Here is a 20,738-nt window from a genome sequence, read left to right on the forward strand (position 1 = left end):
ATTGAACCTGCATCTCTTGCAAGTCTCCTGTGCCTGGCAGGATTCTTTACCATTAGTGCCACCTGGGTACCCCTAGAGTGGGTAGGTAGATTTATTTTGGCTTTCCCATAGACGGTTAGAAGGCAATGGCAACTCACTCCAGTACTTTTGCCTGGAAAATCCCATGGACGGAGGAGCCTGGTAGGCTGTAGTCTGTGGGGTCGCTAGGAATCGGACACAACTGAGCGACTTCACTTTCACTTTTCACTTTCCTGCATTGGAGAAGGAAATGGCAACCCACTCCAGTGTTCTTGCCTGGAGAATCCCAGGGACAGGGGAACCTGGTGGGCTGCCGTCTATGGAGTCACACAGAGTCGGACACGACTGAAGCGACTAAGCAGCAGCAGCATAGATGGTTAATTGTGCTGAAAGTTTTTCCTCTTCTATTCCACCAGTGATACCCATGTCTTTTAAATATTTAATTTGACTTTACTGGGTCTTAGTTGTTGTGGCACACAGGATATTCGGTTTTGTCACAGCATGCAAGATCTTTAGTTAAGGCATGTGGAATCTAGTTCCCGGACAGGGATCAAACCTGGGGCTTCTGCATTGAGAGCTCAGAGTCTTAGCCACTGGACCACCAGGAAAGTCCTGATAACCTATTTCTTAGCATGGGTAGTGGGCTACTTATTTTGTTCTGATTTCAATTCTTTTAATATTTCACCATGAAGTCACAGGGGGATTGTATCAAATAACTTTAAACAACTTCAGGGCATTCACTTTGCCGAGAAGCTTTACTTTTCCTTGAGATTTTCTCATGTATGGGGGCTGAAATTTATCCTATGCAAATTTATCCAACAGTGTATTAAGTTAATCATGTTTTTTAAATTCTTCTTTTACTTTGTTAATATGGTGACTAGCATAGATTTTTCTCATCATTCATTTCGGTTTTGGTATATTTAAAAAAATACAATTCCAGATTTATTATTTCATGTAGTTTATGACCTGGGTTTTAAGTACTGTACTTGCATTGCTTATTGACTACCAATAAGCCAACCTATTAAAACCATCATGATTATTCTAATGTGTAAGGTATAACCTTAATAAACCAGTAAGAAGCCCGCGTTATTCTCATAAATGTTTTTTGAGAAACAGGAATGAGAGGTGATAGCATCATTTAGGATTCATTTAGATTCCACCTCTATTTGCGATTAAGTTGTCAGATAATCTTAAGCAAGACACACCCCTCTTGGCTTCAGACTTCAGACAGGCTTCAGATTTCAGAAAATCTAGAAAATGGGACATTGAGAGAATAAATGTTAACATGCTGAGAACAGTGCCAACTACTGTATAAGTCTAAGAAATTATTAAATGGCAAGTCAGGTAATTTTATATTTAACTGCAACTGTGAATGAGGATATAATATAAACTCAAGAAAATCTTCAAAGCCATGTAAAACCCGAAGGCATTAAAATTTATTAAATGATGCAATAACAACAGAATTCTTTATTTACAATAGCATTATTTAACATCAAATAAGCAAATAGCATCAGCAAAGCAATATTAACTTGCATAAATGTATTTAAAATTTCTCTTGAATATATCTACCTTTTGCATAAACTGCTCACACTAGAAATACAAACATCAATGCAGGTGAACAAAGTGACGTTTGGAGTCAACTCCATTTTGAAAATAAATCACAACCTGAAGCACTGTAAGCTTTCTCCTGAAGAACCATAGTTAATATATTGCTTAATTTTACCCTTGGATAATCTTTTCATATACACACATCTCAGATGCAACTTCATGAGGAACTGTACAAATAAAACCACAAATGGCATAAGAAAAAAAAAAGACAGTTAAATGTTTGAAGAAATGTATCATCATCACCATTCAACAACATAAAGTTTAAGTGATGATGCACTTATTCAAAAAATTGTACACAGTTCACTATACAAATATAATACATCGGACAGCTATGTAGGAATATACAAGACTTAAAAACAGATCTAAGGCATTATGCTAGATTTTAGCATTTTGAGGTTCTTGCACATAGCTTTTACCTGTAGTAAGAAACTTAAAAGGTTTCGTTTTAGTCTATAAAGAAACACCAGGGAGAAAATTCTAATTAAAATCGAAGCCACTACAGTAATTTTCTTTTGTGCAGAGAATGCTTTGCTCGGAGGCAGCATACTACCATACAAATACTAGAAAATTTTAAATTCACACCAACAATTAATGGCTTAAGTTGCATTTCAAAATTGATTGTGTATCTTTGGGTTCTGCAAGGGGATCTGTGCCACCCATTTCATGTGTTAAGCCCATAGGAACTCCGTTTTTACACACAGATTAAAAACTGCATTATATAAACTGCAAAAACATTGCTTTCAATGGTTACAGGCCATGAGAGATACACGTGGGAGGGGGCATCTTCATCTTTTGAGTCCAACAAATTCATTGCAGGAAAACAGCTCACTTCACTTTTTCAACTTACCACGTTACATGAACACGTAGATGAGCTTCACAACCAAGTTAATGTATGTATACTTTTCACATTATGTGTTTTTCACATTTAGTAATATAAGTAAAACACTGATTATTTGTTCTATTAAACGAAAACCGAGTACTCGGTCTAACAAGTTTATTGTGTACACCATGAGAAATACTGATCATGGAGGGACTGGTTTGGCCTTTGCTTCTGTCATGATCAATGTGATCAGAGGATTCCTTCACTGACTTTTCTTAATTAGATGTAAAAAACCCATGACCTGATCTAAGCTGTAAGAGAACTGATCATCTCTCTTCCTTCAAAATGGCAATGATTATGAGTTATTCCCAATTACCGGAATGGCAGGTTTGCAGATCAGATCTGTCTGAACTGGGACTGACAGAACACAGCGGGCAGAAGGTCAAACAAGAGAAGGTACACAGGGGTTTTTGGACAGGGTTCCCGTGGAAAGGGACTTCCAACTCAGACAAATCCAGGTTAAACTCCATTCTCTCTTGTGAAGTTCCAGTCATTCGAATTCACATGTTTCTAAACATCAACTGGAAAGTGGTCACGTGACACCAAGTGTGACATAAGCCTCGTGGTGCCAGTGAGGACGCTGAGCTCGGGCTGATGTCCGCCCGAGTTATTCCTCCACCACAGTTGGGCGACCCAATGGTTTGGTTGAGAAAAGCAGAGCCTTTTGAGGGGGGGGACTGTGAATTGGTGGCCCCCATCAAGTGCTGTTCCTGGGCCACCTTCCTGTAGTGAGACCCCCTACGTGGAAAACAAAGTAGCGAAATGCAGATTTCCCAGAACATTTCTTTAGCATGGAGCCATGCTTTCAGACTGTCTACTTAACCATTTATCTTTGGGCTCTATCTCTTTCTATACTTCCGTAATCTGTCCATATAGAGAGACACGTATGAGTAGGGGTAGTTTGTCTATTTTTCACCCTTCCACAAAAAAACAAGCAGATTTCAAGGAAAAAAGACTTCTCTGTTCCTAAAAGGCCTGGCTGACGAGATATAAAATGCTTTGCTTTTTAGACATCAAAAAGACATCATTCTGAAATTTAGGTAAGAAAGTAGGTGTCTTAGGAGTTGGGGAGAAATAGCTCAAAAAAGGTCACCAGTTTCTTGGTATTACAGTTGTCTGAAACTGATGCCAATTAAGAAAAGATTATTCCCCTACCAGAGTGGGCAAGAAAAACAACCAGAAAAGTGGCCTGCTTAGTAACACGTAGTCTTCCTAAGGTTAAGAAAGAATATAAACATATAAAAATCAAGAATTGGTTTCTACAGCGGCTGCATATCAGATAGATAAATGACTTATGAGCAGAATCACAAGATTTAGAAAATAAAAAGTCTTAAGTCTACAAATTAGGTCTAATCAAGGCCTTGAGAGCCTTTACAAAACACTTTCAGGAGACACTGCTATGAAGATATCTAATTGTAACACTGAAGTACCTCATTTTGGATTCGATTCCACAATATGTATACCTCACAAAAAATTACACAATTAAAACACTTAAGTCCTCAACTTAAATTATTGCTTGTTTACATATAAATTGGATTTTATGTACCTTACAAAACTTCGGCTTATTAAGTCAGCACTGCTAAAAAAAACAAAATAAAAGACACATGGCGGAGGTGAACTCTGTCCTGATGCCTGCGGTCAATTTTAAGCACACTGTGGTTTTCTCCCGTGTGGGGGGCCAGTGTCGCGGGGAACAGAATGAACACACTTCCCAGGCAGGTGTCCAAAGTCTGATGGGTTTCGAGTACTAACTTTGCTCCTCTCCTTCCAGTAAATGCATTTTTTCTGGAATTTCAGAGTTAGCGGCTGGTAAGTGGCTGGCAAAACATGGAAGGAAATAATAAAGGGCTTACCTGGTTTCTGTTGCTTTTATTAAAAAAAAAAAAGTGGGGAGAATGGGGAAGGTAGAGGGAGAAGGGAAGGATCAGATGGAAGAGGAGGCGCTGATTCAAGCTTCTGATGGATCTAAAGCAAACTGAATTTGGAAATCAATTTCTTTCTGATTCATGATTTGGGCGAACTAGTTTGGTTTGAATCAAAGAAATTGAAAAGAAAAAAAAAAGAGGAAGAAGGACTTGTTAATGTTAACAGCCCTCCCACAGGCTCTTTTTCATCTGTTCAAGGAACTGGAAATGCTTTCCAACACCGTCTTGAGAGCTTTCTACAAAGATACAACTACGATGTCTTGGTCTTCACTTCTTGGGCATGTCTGTACACACGGCACGGTCCACGGTGTCTGTCCTGCTTATCCCAGAGGCAGGCTTAGCTTAAAACATCTTTAGTTTGATTTTTTTTTTAATCTTTTCTTTCCCCCAGATGAAATCTTAATCTTTTGGACTGGTTAGCCAGGGAAAACAAAGCAAGAAACCAGTGTCTGGAGCCAGACAGGAAGAGAACAAGAGCATGGATTGTTTTCCTTAAATACATACATTTAGATACATTCAATCTGACACGGGTGTGAAGTCTGCCTGTCAACATTTACTCTGCAGGAGAGATCTAAGTTGCACTAAGGTGAATGCAGTGAACAGACTGACAACTGTCCGGACGCGAGCTGCAGACCATCTGTCAACCCGACAGGCGGCTCCCCCAGGAGGAGGAGCCGAGGGACTCGGCCGTCAGCCCGTCTTGCTCGGGCAGGGCTGGATGGCAGGTCGGTTGGGTCGAAACGAAGAGACGCAGCTCTCCAGATTGGTAAGTGTCTTGAGCAAGTGAGCCCAGTCAGCTGAAGAAAGAAGCAACCAGCTACCTTCAGTGTCAGCAGTATTTCTGCGGGAAAATAAAGAGAAAGTTGTCATGGCTCAGAATTTTTGGTAAAACCATCATGAGGCCCAGCATGAAAACATCAGACTACTTGGCCATTTTAAATAACCCCAACCACAAAGGTTACACTCACTTATTTTTTTGTTTTGTAGGAAATTCAACATCAATTCTACATTTTGTCACTTAAGAGAGAACTTGAAAATAGTTACTTACTGCTAGGGACAACATTTTCTCCCTTAAGAGGCCCCAGCACCTGTGCCAAACTGTTGAGAGCCCTTCCTCTTGTTAACAGGCCTGTCACCAGGCTCCCAACTCAGGTGGGTTCTCAGTACTAACTGTTCTACTGTTTCAAGATTTAGTTGGACACAGTAATATCACTCTTCTTAGAAAAAGTGTTTAAGATGATAAAGAAATAATATAGATCAGATTTTAAGGCTGCTGCTTAAAGAAAATGAAATCTAGAACACTTAGAATAAACTTGGGCTTAATGAAGGGAGAGTGGGGTCTTAGCCACTGAACCACCAGGGAGTCCACCCTAGATCTTCTGAACGCCCTGCACCATCTGACCTGCAGTAGCCTTCCCCTTAGAATAAACTCAGACTTAATTAAGTGAGAGAGAACAATTAGAAGCTAGTTCCTCTTCATCCTTCTGAAAATCAAATATTACAATTCAGAAACAAAAAGAAATCAGAGTTTGTGCTAACACGCCTAATTCTTTGCTATTTCATTTTTTGCTTTGCTATAATTCCATTCTGGGGCAAAATGAGTGTTTTTAAATCATATGCCACCATCAGCTCAATTAAAATGAGCTTAAATAAAAAATTACTCACACAAACATCATTGTATATCCAATAAAATGAGATTTTTTTTTTCCTTCTCTTTTTGGCTGCATTGCACAGCATGTGGCTCCTGCATTGGAAGGGCAGGGTCTTAGCCACTGGACCGCCGGGGAAGTCCATATTACACAATTCTCCTCAGCCTACTGGCTGACAATGTGTCTGTGCCAATTCTAGTCTATGGAATACTCACAGCCGCGGGTTTATTTCTCTGGTTTCTTACCCGTGATGCATCTCCCTCCTGCTTAATCATGTCCATCCCAGGCAGCTGGCTAGGGAAAAGGCCGCCTCCCCTCAGAGCAGGGTCATTCACCTGAGGGCGACAGGACAGCACGGGGCTTTATCTTGAGAGACATCCATACGCCTACTGGGGAGCAGCCACCCACCAAGCTTCTGCTTTGTTTCCAGGAGCAGAATGCCACTCCCCTTATCTAGTCTCCCACATGCAAGTTCTGGGGGGAGTGTGGAGGAACGTGAAAACGTGCTGCGCTCACTCTCATCTGTGTCCGACTCTCTGCGACCCCATGGACTATAGCCTGACAGGCTCCTCTGTCCATGGGGTTCTCCAGGCAAGAATACTAGAGTGGGTTGCCATTTTCTTCTCTAGATGATTTTCTCCACCCAGGGATCAAACCCATATCTCTCAGGTCTCCTGAACGGGCAGGTGGGTTCTTTACCACTAACATCACCTGAGAAGCCCCTATAAATACACTGGCTGCCTTCACAATTAACTTTCATTTGCATTCTATATAGAAATTCAACAGAGATAATAATATTAGAAACATTCTTATGTCTTTCAGTTCAGTTCAGTTGCTCAGTCTTGTCCGACTCTTTGCGACTCCATGGACTGCAGCATGTCAGGCTTCCCTGTCCATCACCAACTCCCAGAGCTTGCTGAAACTCATGTTCATCATGTCAGTGATGCCATCCAACCATCTCATCCTCTGTTGTCCACTTCTCCTCCTGCCTTCGATCTTTCCCAGCATTAGGGTTTTTCCAATGAGTTGGTTCTTTGCATCAGGTGGCCAAAGTATTGGAGTTTCAGCTTCAGCATCAGTCCTTCCAATGAATATTCAGGACTGATTTCCTTTAGGATGGAATGGCTGGATCTCCCTGCAGTCCAAGGGACTCTCTCAAGTCTTCTCCAACACCACAGTTCAAAAGCATCAATTCTTCAACACTCAGCTTTCTTTATAGTCCAACTCTCACATCCATACATGATTACTGGAAAAACCATAGCTTTGACTAGATGGACCTTTGTTGGTAAAGTAATTATCTCTGCTTTTTAATATGCAGTCTAGGTTGGTCATAGCTTTTCTTCCAAGGAGTAAGCGTCTTTTAATTTCATGGCTGCAGTCACCATTTGCAGTGATTTTGCAGCCCCCCAAAATAAAGTCTGTCACTGTTTCCACTGTTTCCCATCTATTTGCCATGAAATGATGGGACTGGATGCCATGATCTTAGTTTTCTGAATGTTGAGTTTTAAGCCAACTTTTCACTCTCCTCTTTCACTTTCATCAAGGAGCTCTTTAATTCTTCTTTGCTTTCTGCTATAGGTTAGTGTCATCTGAGAATCTGAGGTTATTGATATTTCTCCTAGCAATCTTGATTTCAGCTTGTGTTTCATCCAGCCTGGCATTTCAAATAATGTACTCTTCATATAAGTTAAATAAGCAGGGTGACAATATACAGCCTTGACGTACTCCTTTTCCTATTTGGAACCAGTCTTTTGTTCCATGTCAAGTCCTAACTGTTGCTTCTTGACCTGCATATAGGTTTCTCTGAAGGCAGGTCAGGTGTTCTGGTATTCCCATTTCTTTAACAATTTTCCACAATTTGTTGTGATCCACACAGTCAAAGGCTTTGGAGTAGTCAGTACAGCAGAAGAAGACGTTTTTCTGGAATTCTCTTGCTTTTTTGATGATCCAATGGATGTTGGCAATTTGATCTCTGGTTCCTCTGCCTTTTCTAAATCCAGCTTGAACATCTGGAAGTTCACAGTTCATGTACTGTTGAAGCCTGGCTTGGAGAATTGTGAGCATTACTTTGCTAGTGTGTGAGATGAGTGCAATTGTGTGGTAGTTTGAACATTCTTTGGCATTGCCTTTCTTTGGGATTGGAATGAAAACTGACCTTTTCCAGTCCTGTGGCCACTGCTGAGTTTTCCAAATTTGCTGGCATATTGAGTGCAGCACTTTCACAATATTATCTTGTAGCATTTGAAGTAGCTCAACTCGAATTCCATAACCTCCACTAGCTTTGTTCACAGTGGTACTTCCTAAGGTCCACTTGACTTCACATTCCAGGATGTCTGGCTCTAGGTGAGTGATCACACCATTGTGATTATCTGGGTCATGAAGATCTTTTTTTGTTTAGTTCTTCTGTGTATTCTTGCCATGTGTTCTTAGTATCTTCTGCTTCTGTTAGGTCCATACCATTTCTGTCCTTTACTGAGCCCATCTTTGCATGAAATGTTCCCTTGGTATCTCTAATTTTCTTGAAGAGATGTCTAGTCTTTCCCATTCTATTGTTTTCTTCTATTTCTTTGCATTGATCACTGAGGAAGGCTTTCTCATCTCTCCTTGCTATTCTTTGGAACTCTGCATTCAAATATTATATTTTTCCTTTTTTCCTTTGCTTCTCTTCTTTTCTCAGCTATTTGTAAGGCCTTGTCAGACAACCATTTTGCCTTTTTGCATTACTTTTTCTTGGGGATGGTATTGATCACTGCCTCCTGTACAATGTTCCTCTGTCCATAGTTCTTCAGGCACTCTGTCTATCAGATCTAATCCCTTGAATCCATTTGTCACTTCCACTGTATAATTGCAAGGGATTTGATTTAGGTCATACCTGAATGGTCTAGTGGTTTTCCCTACTTTCTTCAATTTAAGTCTGAATTTGACAATAAGGCATTCATGATCTGAGCCACAGTCAGCTCCTGGTTTTGTTTTTGCTGACTGTATAAAGCTTCTCCATCTTTGGCTCCTAAGAATATAATCAATGTGATTTCGGTGTTGACCATCTGGTGATGTCCATGTGTAGAGTCTTCTCTTGTGTTGTTGGAAAAGGGTGTTTGCTATGACCAGTGCGTTCTCTTGGCAAAACTCTGTTAGCCTTTGACCCGTTGCGCTTTGTACTCCAAGGCCAAATTTGCCTGTTACTCCAGGTAGCTCTTGACTTCCTACTATTGCATTCCAGTCTCCAATAAGGAAGAGGACGTTTTTTTTGTGTGTTAGTTCTAGAAGGTTTTATTCTTCATAGAACCATTCAACTTCAGCTTCTTCAGCGTCACTAGTCAGGGTATAGATTTGGAATACTGTGAAACTGAATGGTTAGACTTGGAAATGAACAGAGATAAATCATTCTGTCGTTTTTAGGACTGCATCCAAGTACTGCCTTTTGGACTCTTTCGTTGACTATTATGGCTACTCCATTTCTTCCAAACAAGAGCAATACTGCCTAGGAGCCTGGAATGTTAGGTCCATCCATGAATCAAGGCAAATTGTAAGTGGTTAAACAAGGAGGGGATGGCAAGAGTGAACATTGACATTTTAGGAATTGGTGAACTAAAATGGACTGGAATGGGTGAATTTAACTCAGATGACCATTGTATCTTATGTCGTTATAGGTTTACTTTTTTGAGTGCAAAGTAGACCAACGATCCTTTCCCACCCCGTCCTTCTTTGGCCATGCTGCATGACTTGTGGAATCTTAGTTCCCTGACCAGGGGCTGAACCTGCACCCTCAGCAGTGAAAGCAGAGTCCTAACCACTGGACTGCCAGGGAGCTCCCTTCACCTGGTTTTATGTTTAGGAGAAAAAACATCAGTTCTTGAAAATCCCCAAATATAACTATTTAAGAAAGTGCATTTCATCACTCCATTTTTTGACATTCATTTTTGATATTGCAAAAGCCTTCAAATAAGAGAAAAATTTAGAAGACAAGTTAGTTAAGAAATATTTTTAAAGATCTTTGAGCTGTCAGAGATCCTTTTGTGTTTATTTCATCATTAACACGTATTTCTGTTAATTGCACTAACACTAGTGATGGTAAGGTGAAAAAACACTCTTCAAAATAAATGTGGGAATTGATGGCAGATGTTAAGCACATGGAAAGACTCATTTAATAGCAGAAACAGACAAAAAGTTGCAATCAAGAAACTGAGGGTGGTTTCTCTTTGGGGTGCTCACCTGCTCGGGACCCATGGAGGACAGCCCTGACGTAGGCACGGAGGTCACTGAGGTCATGCTGATCTGTCCGGTCATCTGGTTCATGTTGTTCATCCCGCCTGTGTTGGTCGCCATGGATACATTGATGTTCATATTGTTATTGTACATGCTGGTGTTTGCCTGCTGTGCGAAGTGTGGAGGGGACTGTTGCGAGAACATGCTAGAAACACGGTGAAAAATTACAATGTTAGAGCCCTTGGGCAAACAGGGAGGCAGGATGAATAAACCTAGGCTGAGAGAACCCGGGGAGTGGGGCATGGGGTGATGGCCAGGAGATGGTGAGATCAGAGACAGCAGGGGAAGGGCTCAGCCAAGCTGCAGGGGTCACTGCGTTCTGACCTGTCCCCAACATCACCATGTTGGGGTGGTGGACAAAGTCTGGAGGGACACTTTGCACTCTCATGTCTGCACCAGACAAGGATTCTGTTTGCTTTTATTACCTGCACTGATGGGGGGGTGGGCTTCCCAGGTGGCGCTAGTGGTAAAGAACGTGCCTGCCAGTGCAGGAGATGTAAGAGAGGCGGGTTCAATCCCTGGGTTGGGAAGATCCCCTGGAGGAGGGCATGGCAACCCACTCCAGTATTCTTGCATGGAGAATCCCGTGGACAGAGGAGCCTGCTGTGCTATAGTGCTGCAAAGAGCTGGACATGACTGAAGCAGCTGAGTATGTACACACGATAAGAAGGTGGCTTCCAGGCCACTGCCTCCACAGCACTTGCTCTCATACATTGGGGGTGCTACCTTATTGCGGCGGTGGTGGTAGCGGGGGTGGGGTTCCTTTTACTCCCAAGGCAAAAATATTAAGCTAGGGTTTGGTAAATTCTGGTAACGTCTGCTCTAGGAAAAGCAGATTGGCTTATTACTCAGAGGTTTACTTGGTATTGTTTGCTTGAACAAAGAAGAACTTTCCAGAAAAGAGACAGGCGGGCTATAGAAAGATTGCCTGGTGATCGTTTCAAAAAGACACAGACACGCAGCATACCTGTTTGCGCCCATGCTCCCCTGCGCCCACCCGTTCATGTCCGAGGAGGCCTGGTAGGCTGGGTTTGCCTGGGACTGCTGCAGCATGGGGCTCTGGGTGTGCGCCAGCCGGGGTGATATCAGAGGGCTCTGGGGTGCGGCGGCCCCAGTGAAGCCGGGGTCAGGCTGCTGACTTATTCCTTAAAAGACAGAACAGAAATCCCAAGGAGGCTGTTAGTTTTATCGTTGAGGCAGGGGACAAAAGAGAACATTCAAATCAAATACACAAAGAAAATTACTTTCATGAGGAAGGTTCAAGAAGGAGGGAACATATGTACATCTATGGCTAATTCATGTTAAGGTATGGCAGAAATCAAAACAATATTGCAAAGCAATTATCTTTCAAATAAAAACAAATTTCTTAAAAAAATAAAATTACTTTCAAATACCCTATCTTGTGCTGGTAAGTTATACACATTTAAAAAAGATTCCAAGTTGGGATAAAATGCATGAAGAAAAACTCTTCATACCTTGGTTCTCTATGGTAATTAGAGATGTGCCCAGGAGACATATTAACTATGGAGACTAAAGACAAAGAAAATACCATTCTTGCCCCATATCCCTGGCAAATCAACAATGGGTCAAATGTATATATTTCTCTTTGACTGGAAACAGTCTTTCAATGTTTATGTGTCACTACAATTAGATTAAACTGGATTAAAGTTTGGTTCTCTAAAAAAATCAACACACTTGACTACTTTTTTATTAAATTACGTTATTGTATGATGAGATAGCTATGTTTTAAAAATAAGTGACCATGAGAATTCCCTGGCAGTCCAGTGGTTAGGAGTCTCCACTTTTACTGTTAAGGGCTTGGGTTCGATTGCCAATCAGGGAACTGGGATTCTACAAGTCACATGATATGGCTAAAAAATACAAAATTTAAAAAAGTAAGTGCATTCATGATTAGCTTACTGTGTATTCATAAAGAATACTTTTACAGTATACAAGATTACTTGTACACTATATAAAATTACTTGTACACTATACAAGTATCTGGGATACTTTTGCACTATACAAGATTAACAAGAAAAAGAAAAACTCTATGTAAGCTTCTTGGTCAGTTTAGAGGCAAATGGTGTTTACATTAAAAGGAAAGAAAACTTTGAGCAGACCTTCTTAAATCATCAAAAAAGAAAGAGAGGAAGAGGTGGGAAACAAAGGAGGCAGCTTTTTAGAAAATTTCAGGGATGACATTAAGGTAATCCTATTTTTGCCTAGAAGACTTGTAAAATATGCATATTTAATGACTACTTTAATAAGCTATGAAAGAAAAACTTAAGATCACACAGGAAAAAGCTGTACATTATCCTTCTGGGTCTTGAAAGAAATAGGAGATGTGAGGTTCAAGCACCACAAAGACTGGGTAGTTGTTTTTAGAGAACTCTGGTGGGAGATGGGGAGAGTCATTTTGAATGTTAACCTTGATGTAAACACTTAACTTTTATCAATAATTCAACCATTAACCGAATATGACATGCATACAAATATTAATGTTTATGACACAGCATGCTTGTTGCTTAAGATTGACATTAAACAACAAATCAATACAAAGACAATGAAGAGCTAGTCCACTGTGGTTTCTGTAAGGCACTTCTGAAGAATTATCAATTCATTAAAGATTTGATGTAATATTGAAAGTGGAAGTGTTAGTCGCTTAGTTGTGTCCAACTCTCTGCGACCCCATGGACTGTAGCCTGCCAGGCTCCTCTGTCCCTGAGATTTCCCAGGCAAGAATACTGGAGTGGGTAGCCATTCCCTTCTCCAGGGGATCTTCCCTACCCTGGCATCAAACCCGGGTCCTCCTGTATTGCAGGCAGATTCTTTGCCATCTGAGCCACCAGGGAAGCCTTTATTTTTCTCAAGTCATAGAAGGTCTGTAACACTTAAAGGATATACATCTTTCAACATTTGTATCTACCAGTTTGTCTAAGCAGACTAAAGTATATGCACGTGCACCAGTGTTTACAGACATGGATGTAAACACAGACGTGTACACGCTTATGCACACAACTGGCACTCTCCGTGTGCCCACCTAGTCTGGTTATTCTTAAAGTAAGACCTGTGCTCGGAGACAGGGTAGTGGCTGAGCTGAGAGATGGGAAGATACTGCATTGGACCTGGGGACTCCTGATGAGCCCCAGCTGCCCTTGCGGGTTTCCTAGCATCCCCTGGTTAGCCAGGTTCATCTGGGATCCACACAAAGAGCTGTGACTCCGGACAGTGAGGGGACCCTGGGAAGAAAGGAGTGGTGGAAGGTGGTGGGGGTCTAGGTCCCATACCGTAGTTTGGAGGGAATGGAAACTGCTGCGCATTTGCCTGGGGGATCCGGGGGTTGCTCATGGCTGCCGGCACGCCACTGGGAGCCACCACGCTGGGCGTCATGTTCAGCCCCTGCCCTCGCATCATCAGGGTTCGCTGCTGAACCTGCTGCTGCTGATGATGCATCTGTCTTTGTCGAAGATGTTGGTTCAGGATTTCCCTCTGTCTCTGGGCCAGCATCTGGGCGTTAATAGGTGCCTGGAATGGGGGCGGGCAATACACGGAGGAAGACGTGGGGGTGGGCACAGATCGAAAAAGAAACCGCATGTTAGAAACAGGATAACAGAGGGTACAGGCTCATGCAACATTATTTGGAAAATAAAGAGAGAACATTTTAGAGCTGAACAACTGGCGGTGGAGAATGTGAGCCCTGAGTTCTGTACACACAGTGAGGATTCGGAACCCTTGCAATGACTGATGTGGGTCAGTTCAGAGTGACTATCAATAAACTGGAGACTCACTGTGAGAGGACACCATTAACTATGGGACCCCAAGATAACATCAGTCCCGTCTGTAAAAAGACTGTACAGAAACCTTGAAGATGGCAGTTTAGAGGCTCATTAAGGGACATTCAAGTCTAAAGGGATGCCACGTCACTTTGCTGAAAGGTGGCTTTGAAGCACTTGAGAAAAGGCTGAATGGAGGCAGAAAGAAAGGGAGTTGCATAAGGAGAGGAGGGTGACAGAGGCCAGGATGGAGGATGGATGGAAGGATGGATGAGGGAAGGGGTACCGTGCTTGCTGTCAGTGATGGGGACAGGCTGGTTATGGATCTTGGCTGTACACAGCTGACTTCATTATTCACGGACTGGCGAGCTGGCCTACCCGCTAACATGTACTTGTCACCCCAGAACCAATACTCACTGCACCATCGTCATTTATGGATACATGTGGAACAGCAAAATATGTGAGAAGCCCAACATGCACATTCCTACCCACGGCTGAAACGAGGTGACATCAGTTATTTCAGCTCTCACACTGCAGACAAGTGTCCTTCTTGTGGACTACTTAGTTCCACGTTTTTCACACTGCTGTGCTTTTCATCAGTAACTCTGCTGTTTAAAATGGTTCCTGAGACTAGTGCTCAAGGGCTATCTAGTGTCCTAAACAAGTCCAGGAGGCTGATGTGCCTTGTGGGGGAAACTGTGTGAGTTAGACGAGCTTCATTCAGGCGTGAGTTATGGTGCTGCTGGCTTTGAGTTTGACGTTAATGGATCAACAATATATATTACAAAAGGTGTCCTCAAACAGAAACACACATGGACTGACTGATGGAAATGTGACAAGAGGCTCAAAGAAACCGAACACTTTATTTCTCCTAGAAGCAATGGTTCACTATTTGCCAATTCAGTGTTGGCAGGAACTTTGCTTGTTTGCTTAGTCAGTCCCACTCTTTGTGACCCTGTGGACTGTATCCCAGGCTCCTCTGTCCATGTGATTCTCCAGGCAAGAATACTGGAGTGTCTTGCCATTTCCTCCTCCAGGGGATCTTCCCGACCCAGGGACTGAACCCGCATCCCCTGTGGTCTCCTGCATTGCAGGCAGGTTCTTTACTCACTGAGCCATCAGGGAAACCCAGGACTGAACACACAGTGTGAATAATGGTAACTGACCGTATGTGGCAATAAAAATGGCAGTGATGGGGAGGGAACCACAAAGACAACAGACTAGACCAATAAGCACATGGCGTGACCTCCATCGTCTGGATCTAGATCTATGTGTGGCCTTCTAAGTCGCTTTACATAGGATATCAAGGAGGGAAATGATGAGACAGGTTAAGTGGATACTGACAGCTTGTCTGCCCCTTACCTGTGTGGGTACTCCAGGCCTCAGAGTCAAGTTCACATTTGAAACATTGCTGATTTGATTCATAAGTGGCTGGCGATTCTAAATGCACATACATGGGAATCAGTACACTTTTAAACAGAATATATTTTACTTCAAATTCCCACCTCAAGAAACCTTCCCCAGCCCCCAAACCCAACATCCACATGCTGCTGGATACTGAAACCACATGGTGTGTGGCTGGATACCCTTGTGAGCTAGTTATCAAGTGATGCTTCCCACTGCTTGTAGCTGACAAGTTATTTTGGACCATTTGGAAAGTACACTGTTTGCAAGGGAGAAAAAGAGTAGAATGGTCAGAAGAGGAGGCCAAGAGGAAGATTAAGGAAAAAAGCAGAGGGAAAAAAATGAGGGGAGATTTTTAAAGTCCACAATACTGTTATTTACTATATGACAGAAATCTGTCCAGGCTTGTTTCAGTGAGAACATACTTTCTTGAGCAAAAGAGCTATTCCTTAATGCACCACCCCTCTGCCACCATTCTGCTAAAAGCCATGATTTTGATCACAAGAGAGGACTCATGGCAGGAGCTCCTGGTGTCCTGCATACTCACTTGGGGCCAGAAACTGTGCTGGGTCCTGTCAACCCATACATAGAGCCTTAGCCTGTTAACAGCTCCATTTTATAGATGTAAACACTGAGGCTTGGAGAACTCAAGGTTAGCCCATCAGTAAATCACTGAGCTAGGAAATCAGAGGAGAGCTGCTCTAGCTGGAAGCAGGGTCAGCAGAGGAGCAAGAAAGAAGGGAAAGAAGAAAGCAGAAATGAGCATGAAAGCTGTACGATCATGGCAACATCTTCACTGTCTTAGGACAGAATGAGACTTAAGCCCCCAAAAGGACGCCCTGTTCTCATGCCATCTCACATCCACCTTCACTGTGTACCCCCACCCCGACTTTCTGCGTAGTGGCCAGGAACACACCTGCTGTGCTTGGAGGCGATGCTGCAGTTGAAGCCTCAGCTGGTTGGGCTGGCTCTGCACAAGGCCTGTGGGCCTGAGGCCAGGCCGCGGCTGCATGCGGAGGGTGGCGTAACTGGGCCGCTGTCCCATGGTGTGGAAGTTTGGATCCTGCATGGGCGTGTAGCTGCCCTGGGCCATCTGCGCCTGAGACGCATACTGCTGCGGGAACACGGGGGTCTTCTGCTCTAGCATGAGGCTGGAATCCTGACTGGAGAACTGCTCCGGGTCCACACCTTGGCTCTGAAGAGAAAGCCCCCAGATGACCAACACATAAATAAAACCAGCAGAAACCGCAGAGTGAACATAAGACTTTCCTCTCACTGCCCTGTCTCTGAAGCTTCTGCTGTTGTACTTATGGCACAAAGGTACTTCTCCCCTGACTCTCCTTGTCTTCGTAGAAAACGCCTCTTTGTTCAAAAGATCCAGTTACTTGAGGCAAGAAGCGGGCTTCAGGCCTGACTCCCAGCAACCCTTCTTCCCAGGGAAGGGGGAAGCGGTCATAAGTATAGAAAGCCTCCTACTCTCACCACCAATCTGACTGACCTGAACCTGGTGCACATGTCTCCCAGGTGTGTTCAGTGTTCTGACTGCTTATTCACTTTAAGTAGACAACTGCCTTGACACCTGGCTGGGGTCAGCAGTGTTGGGGTGCCCACCGCTATTATTCCCATTTTGCAGACAGTTAAACTGAGACTTGGAGATGCGCGGTAAACTGTAGCAAGCCTGTCTGGCAGGTAAGGAGTCGGTTCCAGTCGAGTCTGTGATTTAAGACCTGAGCTGCTCACCAATGTGACACACTGCCGTATCTGACTGCTTTCTGTGGTCGTCAGAATTCCCTACACGGTCCACATTCTGCCACCATCTTATTTCCTTTTTTTTTCCCTTTGGCTGTGTTGGTCTTTGTTGTAGTGCAGGGGCTTCGCTAGGTGTGGCACAAAGGGTTAGTTGCCCTGTGGCATGTGAGATCTTAGGTTCCTGACCCAGGATCAAACCCACGTCCCCCTGCAGTGGAAAGTGGATTCTTAACTGCTGGACCCCCAGGGAAGTCCCACCATCTTATTTCCAACTAGATGTATCTAATGTGTTTGTCCTTCTTGACTTCTTAGAGCTACTCCACCTATCTGGCTCAGAATGGAGTGGGTACAGAAAATCCAGAATTTCCCAGGGGCGACAACTTCAGGTCAGGTGGCCCTAAAATGACTGCAAATCTGGAGGGTGCACTTGGCTCATTCTTTCTTCCTTCTGCTATGAACCTCCCAACAGAGAGGAGGGAAGGACCCAACTGTAAAGTCATCTCTTAGGTGTGCTTTAACCACAGTAACATCCTAGGTTTTCCTTAAGCTAGTCTATCCATGTGACAGCAGGCCTGGGGCCACCCAGAATCCTGCCCTCAGATCAAGTTTAACCGTGAGAACTGGGCCCATCTTCTTGTGCATAATAGTTTTAAAAATGTGGAGCCCACTCATGGGAACCATTCACTGTTGAATTACTGCTCTAAGTATATCCACAAAACCATCTCAGATCTTGAAGTATTGGCCCATCTTTAGAAGAGAGAAAGTTTAAGTAATTTCCATTTTTAAAGAAAACACATAACTCTGATGACTACAAATAAAGCCCATTTGTATTCTACATTTCCCCAACTTCACCTAATAATCACTATTTCTATAATTCAGGTAATATGACATTATAAGGATGGATTTGATGAGACAACATAGAAACACAAATTAAAAAAAAAAGATTGAAGATATTCAATGATGAAATGACACCAGTTTTGATAAAAGCAATGCTTGAGTCACGCAGCAACCCCAAGAATCATATATCTTTAAATGTCACTTAGACGAAACACAGGGATAACAGTGCTGAACGCTAAATTCTCACCAGCGCTAAAGGCAAAACAAACCAGCCACACAGGAAATATTTCAACTCCATTTTCCTCTCTTGATTTATTCAGGTTATGTCATGCAACCTCAAGTCATCTCTTTCCATTCTGCTGTTCTCAGTATGAATTGACAAGTCTTAACTCCCACTTCTATCTGCTGAATGTGGGGATTACAAGACTAGTTTTAATGCTTCAGAGAAAGTCTCCCATGACTCGGCACCACCCTTCTCACAGACCCTCTCAACACCTCACACGTCCAGGAAGCAGATCAAACTCTGGAAGGTACTTCTTAGCACTAAGACAAAGATGATTCATGACGAGAAAAGAAGAAGACGGCAGTGAGCCTGTGATCTTTCTACGGGAAAACAGGATGCCTGCTTCACATCAATTGGGCTGCGTAGCCAGACTGAGAAAAGTCCTCCAAATTATTTCATGAGACTCTGTTAGGTTATTATATTGCTGCTATAAAGTACTCTTAAATGACTTTATGTCACCAACTAAATCAACTATACAGGCTTCCCTGGGGGCTCAGACGATAAAGAATGTGCCTGTAATGGAGATCTGGGTTCGATCCCCAGGTTGGGAAGATCCCCTGGAGAAGGGAACGGGGGCATGGGCAGCGGGGGAAGCAATGTAAGCCCACGGAGACTGGCTAACTTCACCTTTAAAGTGACTTCTGCTAACTTATGTGCAACCTGTTTTAACACAAGTAGCTTCCTATCACTAGCTCACAGATATAAGATGAAGGATACTGGTTTTGAGATGGAAGGTTCTAGATCGCTGAGACAGCAGTGGTCTGTTCCTGGCCTCTCTGCTCCTTGTTATGTTCCTCTCTGCCATAGTCAAGTGACCTGGACTTGAGTTTATGCCTTTTGGGCAAATAAATCCAAATTACAGGTAAAATTCATTCTTGGTCATTTCCACTCTGGGGCAAAAGTTGATGTGGGAGTAACAAGGAGAGGGGGTGACAGGAAACAGGGCTCCTGGTTACGAGGGAAGAGCACGTTCTAAAAAGCCGACTGCCGTTTATGTGCAAGCAGAAGAAAACAGACGTCTCTGTGTCCCTGCGAGCTTGGCCTCCGCCAGCCTCATGGTGTGCCCACCTGGCTGACGAGCTCGGGTATCCCCAGGGCTCTGTCGATCTCCTCCAGGCCATCAAAGTTCCTCAAGGCCATGTACAGCTGGTCCAGGAGAGCGCCTTCATCACTCGGAGACTCTGCTGCAGGATGTGGACACAGCAAGTCGTCGGGAGAGCTGCCGAATGGCTGCCTGTAAAGAGACAAACTTCATCTCGTGCCCACGGAAAAGTGAGTTGATTAGAGAACATTTTTTTCCCGCCTTAATAACAAAAGTAGTAAAATACGGTACCAGTCAGACACAAACAACAACCCCACATAATAGATACGCATTATTTAGTGCCTAACACAGATAGGGGGCTTCCCTGGTGGCTCAGTGGTTAAGAATCCACCTGCCAATGCAGGAGGAGATCTGGGTTTGATGCCTAGGTAGGGAAGACACCCTGGAGAGGAAATGGCAACCCATTCCAGTATTCTCTTGCTTGGAGAATCCCTAAGGACATAACTCACAAGGAGCCTGGTGAGTTACAGCCCATGGGGTTGCAAGAGAGTCAGATACAACTGAGCGACTAAACAACAACAACAACAACAGAGATAGGTGAGACACACGTTAAGGCACTGGATGTTATGATTGTTGTTTTTATTGCTCCTGCTCTAAAACTGGCAAAGCTGAGGCTTGGAGGGCTTGTCAGACTCCGTGGTGGAGAACAGACAGGCAACACTACAAAGTGGGGATTCATCACCGGCCGGGGTGACCACTGTGTTCCCACAAATCTACAATGACTCTTCTAGCATATATACTCATATATTTGCTTTGCCCTGAAGTAGTCCGTCTAGTCAAGGCTATGGTTTGTCCAGTGGTCATGTATGGATGTGAGAGTCAGACTGTGAAGAAAGCTGAGTGCTGAAGAATTGATGCTTTTGAACTGTGGTGTTGGAGAAGACTCTTGAGAGTCCCTTGGACTGCAAAGAGATCCAACCAGTCCATTCTGAAGGACATCAGCCCTGGGATTTCTTTGGAAGGAATGATGCTAAAGCTGAAACTCTAGTACTTTGGCCACCTCATGCGAAGAGTTGACTCATTGGAAAAGACTCTGATGCTGGGAGGGATTGGGGGCAGGAGGAGAAGGGGACGACAGAGGATGAGATGGCTGGATGGCATCACTGACTCGATGGACGTGAGTCTGAGTGAACTCCGGGAGTTGGTGATGGACCGGGAGGCCTGGTGTGCTGCGATTCATGGGGTCACAAAGAATCAGACACAACTGAGTGACTGAACTGAACTGAAGTAGTCCAAGGAGTTTC

At 43.4% G+C, this 20,738-nt stretch overlaps 1 protein-coding gene across 4 annotated transcripts in view; it reads right to left on the reverse strand.

Moving 5' to 3' along the window:
• Positions 1-1,432: 1,432 nt before the first annotated feature.
• The window catches only part of NCOA2 (nuclear receptor coactivator 2), a 285,061-nt gene continuing 265,755 nt past the window's right edge, over positions 1,433-20,738 (reverse strand). For 3 of the 4 annotated variants that reach the window (XM_027561153.1, XM_027561154.1, XM_027561152.1), the window contains 8 exons: positions 19,461-19,626; positions 16,440-16,718; positions 15,482-15,559; positions 13,634-13,871; positions 11,314-11,491; positions 10,293-10,491; positions 6,326-6,415; positions 4,977-5,272 (listed from right to left, as the gene is read on the reverse strand). In XM_027561153.1, coding sequence (XP_027416954.1) covers positions 5,261-5,272; positions 6,326-6,415; positions 10,293-10,491; positions 11,314-11,491; positions 13,634-13,871; positions 15,482-15,559; positions 16,440-16,718; positions 19,461-19,626 — 1,240 coding nt within the window. In that variant the 3' untranslated portion in view covers positions 4,977-5,260. Of the gene's footprint in view, positions 5,273-6,325; positions 6,416-10,292; positions 10,492-11,313; positions 11,492-13,633; positions 13,872-15,481; positions 15,560-16,439; positions 16,719-19,460; positions 19,627-20,738 lie in introns of all 4 variants that reach the window. The other variant, XM_027561151.1, reaches the window with a different exon arrangement.

The sequence above is a fragment of the Bos indicus x Bos taurus genome, chromosome 14 (assembly GCF_003369695.1).
Source record: "Bos indicus x Bos taurus breed Angus x Brahman F1 hybrid chromosome 14, Bos_hybrid_MaternalHap_v2.0, whole genome shotgun sequence".
Taxonomy (NCBI): Eukaryota; Metazoa; Chordata; class Mammalia; order Artiodactyla; family Bovidae; genus Bos; species Bos indicus x Bos taurus.